The sequence below is a fragment of the Telopea speciosissima genome, chromosome 7 (genome assembly GCF_018873765.1).
Source record: "Telopea speciosissima isolate NSW1024214 ecotype Mountain lineage chromosome 7, Tspe_v1, whole genome shotgun sequence".
Classification (NCBI taxonomy): Eukaryota; Viridiplantae; Streptophyta; class Magnoliopsida; order Proteales; family Proteaceae; genus Telopea; species Telopea speciosissima.
The window spans coordinates 31976758-31980755 of record NC_057922.1 but is presented as its reverse complement, the minus strand read 5'-3'; the positions used below and the strand labels follow the sequence as shown (position 1 = coordinate 31980755).

Genomic DNA, 3998 nt, shown 5'->3' with positions numbered 1-3998 from the left:
ATTATAGATTGGGGTTATGACAGTAATTTCACATGTTCTATAGTCTATAATGTGATATTGTACTATGGGGGACTACTGCGTAATTAATTATTTAATTTGGAAATCTTTGATTACAACACTGTTAGCAAAAACACGTTTTAAATGTGTTCTCATTTTTTACCGTTTTAAACACGTTTCATCATACGTTCGTATGTTGGAAGGGAAAAAAGGGCAAACAACAAGCATTCTCGTTTTAAACGCATTTAAAACACGTTCCCATTTTTTGATATTTTTTAAGATCTTGGACTTGTTGAACAATGATTTACTTAATTGATCATCTCTCTCTCTCTCTCTCGAACTTGGATGGACCTGATTTTTTCATCAACGTAAAGAGAATTAGAAGGGCTACATTTCTCATGATATCACCTTCAACTCAAGGTCAATGCATGGATCCCGAAATTGAGCTACAAACTGATACATCTACTGAAAAGGGTTTCTAAAGCAATGAATCCCAAGTCCAACTAAACATGCATCACTCCATGAGTGTGTTGGCTGTGTTGACTACAATGAACAGCACCATAGCCAAGTCACATTGCTCAACTTTAGGCATTATAGGGTATAAAATGGGAATTGATATTGGATGATATATTTTGGATGATATTAGATGACATGTCTTGGAACTTACAATGGGTTATGGAATATATATGGATTAATTTTGGATGTTACAAGTGTTTTGAACATTAGAAGCACACATTTCAAATAAAAATTCCTCAATTTATACTCCAAATGTTATATTACCCTATCCAACATTCATACCTCAACAAAGGACCATGTATGTGTTTGATGTGTTGATAAACTTGAAAGAAATGGTGGTTTATGAGAACAAGTGAATAAGCCCTTTTTAATGGTTTTAAGCTTATCTTTCTAAGATATACTTTTCTTTTTCTTATTTTCTTTTGTAAAAAGAGAATGTATTAAATACATTTAAAAGTATTTTTTTTCTAAATTCATTAGGGGAATGATATCAATTTTTTTAGAAAAAAAATCAAAACTTGTTGGCAATATCTTGGAATTGACTAAGGCAATTGATTTATAAATTTTGCAACATTGAAGCCATTCCAGCCATATATGTCCTTAAGAAATGAAGTTGGAATTTATAGCACCAAAGTTAATTATGTCTTTTAGAAGTATACATGATTTTGGTGAAAGACTTATTGGGCACCTGTAGACTAAGTTGCTTCAATCACAATAAGTCTAAAAGATTTACTGCTACATGGTTGACTTGGTAGGCTAAAAAAAGTATTTTACCATATGTGGTGCAGAATGAAGTGAAATACTACAGCATGTAATGATAATGTAGGTGATTGGAAAAATAAGGTTTAAGAAAAGGTGAAAGATAGCTTAGATTGATTTCTCTACTACCATAGGTTAAATCAAAATTTACTGAGTAGTAGTAGAAAAATACACATCGATCGATAGAAATCCAACCACTTTATTCTTTTTTGTAACCCTAATTTATATTGAAGGGGAAATCCTACTGATTGTAGTCAATTATGTAATTATCCCTAATAGGCCAACATTTGAATGAACTGTGTGAAAGTTGAAGCATCAATCAAGGATGATAAAATATTGAAGTCAATATTTTTATTTAAATTTGCAATTAAGAAGCTGATCAAGAACCCTATACTAAGAGAAACACTTCATGAGTTTCATTGAGTTTATAAATTGTTTCATTAACCTCTTTAAACCCTTCAGGCAAGAAATTACTTACCTTTATATATTGTTCTAGAAATAATTAATACTCCAAAGTTATATGAAAGGCACAAAGATGAACTACATTTCTATGGGTTAGGAACCATCAATTAATCAATGTTCAAAGTATCCCAAATCATGATCTTTCAACATGATTTAGGAGGATGGACCAGTGGAAATTAAGTTCTCAGACACTACTTCATGATTATCGCATGTACGTATTCATATGAAGAACACCCTTAGTTCAGCAAGAAAGATCCTTTTTTTTTTTTCTTTCTTTTTGATGGGTAGAGATCCAAAACTTAAATGAACAATTGAAAACCTTCTATTCTCAATCAAGTGCTTAGATTTAGCAAGACAAATAGCAAAACAAGGACATGTCTTTGTATGAATAATTTGATATCACAAGAGAGAGTTTGACATACTTGTAGTTCTTCATAGATTTAAAAACCATCTCTAATATACAAAATGATATAACAGATATAAGCCCCTCTGCCCACAAAAAAGATATACAAGGGTTAGGGTTTTTTCCCTAATACAAAATTTATCTATATCTATCTTCTATGTCTTAGACATTGAAGTTAGCCATGATGCTCTTTGCAGCATTTTGCCATGACCAAGTGTCCAACTTCTGTGCACTCAAAAACCACTCCTTTGCTTTGTTCATAAGATCTTCTCCATCTCTTTGAGCTTGAACCCTCTTAGGACATTTCAATAAGTTGATATAGGTTTCCAAGTCATGAACACATGAAGGGTTTTGCATCTTAAAGAAATCAAGAGCTAACTCAACTCCCACATGAGCATAACATGAACAGCTCCATGGGAGTTCATATCTCTCTCCCCAAACCCTAAAATTCTCATTGAAGAGAACCCCAGGTAGCTTTGTAATTGGGTCATTGATATTCACTACTCTTAGAACCTTAACACCCAACTCCTCACATCTCTCCTTGAAACCAGGATTCCCTACTCTAGGACCAGCAAATGAGTATACTGTGAGAGGTATTTTTCGATTTGAATCATCGGTATTCAAACCGAGCTCGGCGATATCATATGCTAGAAGAAGAGCTAGGGCACTTCCCATACTATGTCCAGCAAATGTTATACTCACCTCTTCATCCTTATACTTGTTAACAAGACGAGAAACTTCGGAAAGAAGCTGTTCTCGACAACTCCCAAACCCAAATCGACGATTGCTGTCTTCTGATGTATATAAGCTTAGAAATCCAGACTCCACCTTCACTTCAGGCCTAGGGTTAATAGGGTCTAATCTCGCCGGTGTCAAAGAACTCATAAAATTGGCAATCCACTCTGGATTTGTCACAGTTCCACGAAATGTAACAAGAATATCTCTTCTTCCAAGCCTTCTTACAGCATCATCATTTGAAACAGCAACATAACCAATCCAACGAGCACAACACTCAACATTTTGGATTGGAACATTGATGTCAGGTGTTGCATAGATGTATTTGGTTACTTCATAACCAGATTCTTCAAGACCAACTTCTTTTAATATACTCTTCTTCCCATACTTACAATTCAAGTGGCGTTTCGAGTTTGGATCGAAATCAAAAGCTTTGTAACATGCTGTAACAAGCTCACCATACTTAATAATCTCATCACGTAGGAGAGGATTCAAGGGTTCAATTAGATTTTCCCAATTGTTGGAACCTTGAATCTCTTTCCAAACATGAGCTAAAGAAGAACTGGTTTCTGATATAACAACAGGTACAGGTGCAGCAAGCCTTGGTGCAACTGAGAAGGCAGTAATGGATTGTCTGTTTGCTGACAAGGTTGAACTCCAATTTGGTAATTTAACTTTCCCAAGAGAAGAAGAGTGTCTACTAGGGTTATTATAAACTTGAATATCAGAAAAAACTGTAAGTGGGTTTGGGTTTGGGTTTAAATTTGCTATGAAAGAAGCTGAAGCCATGGCTAGCAAGAGAGGAGAGAAATATAAGAGGAGGGAGAGCAAAAGAGAGACAGAGAGTGGCACAAGGAGGAAAGAGGGATTCGTGGGTAATATATATATATAGGGGCAGTAGAGAAACAATGAATGAAAACAAAGAAGAATTAATTGAAAGGCGAAAGGCATGTTTGGCGAGGGTTTGACTGAGATTTTTAGTTTTCTTTGGTGGTCGGTTTGGGAGTGTTTGGCGTTTACTACAGTACTACGATTTGGTTATTATTGAAGAGAGAGAGAGAGAGAGAGAAAAAGAGTCTTATTTCTGTTCATGGGTTGACTTTAAAATGCTAGAATTTTTAGTTAA

General features: G+C 34.7%; 1 protein-coding gene across 1 annotated transcript; it reads right to left on the bottom strand.

Moving 5' to 3' along the window:
• Positions 1–2223: 2223 nt before the first annotated feature.
• Positions 2224–3661, bottom strand: LOC122668460 (phospholipase A1-Ialpha2, chloroplastic-like). The gene has a single exon (XM_043865023.1). The coding sequence runs from the start codon at positions 3659–3661 to the stop codon at positions 2300–2302; it is 1362 nt and encodes a 453-aa protein (XP_043720958.1). The 3' UTR covers positions 2224–2299.
• Positions 3662–3998: the final 337 nt, after the last annotated feature.

Coding starts and splice junctions, on each gene's coding strand:
- LOC122668460 (XM_043865023.1), bottom strand. CDS start 3,661: ATGGCTTCAGCTTCTTTCATAGCAAATTTAAACCCAAACCCAAACCCA.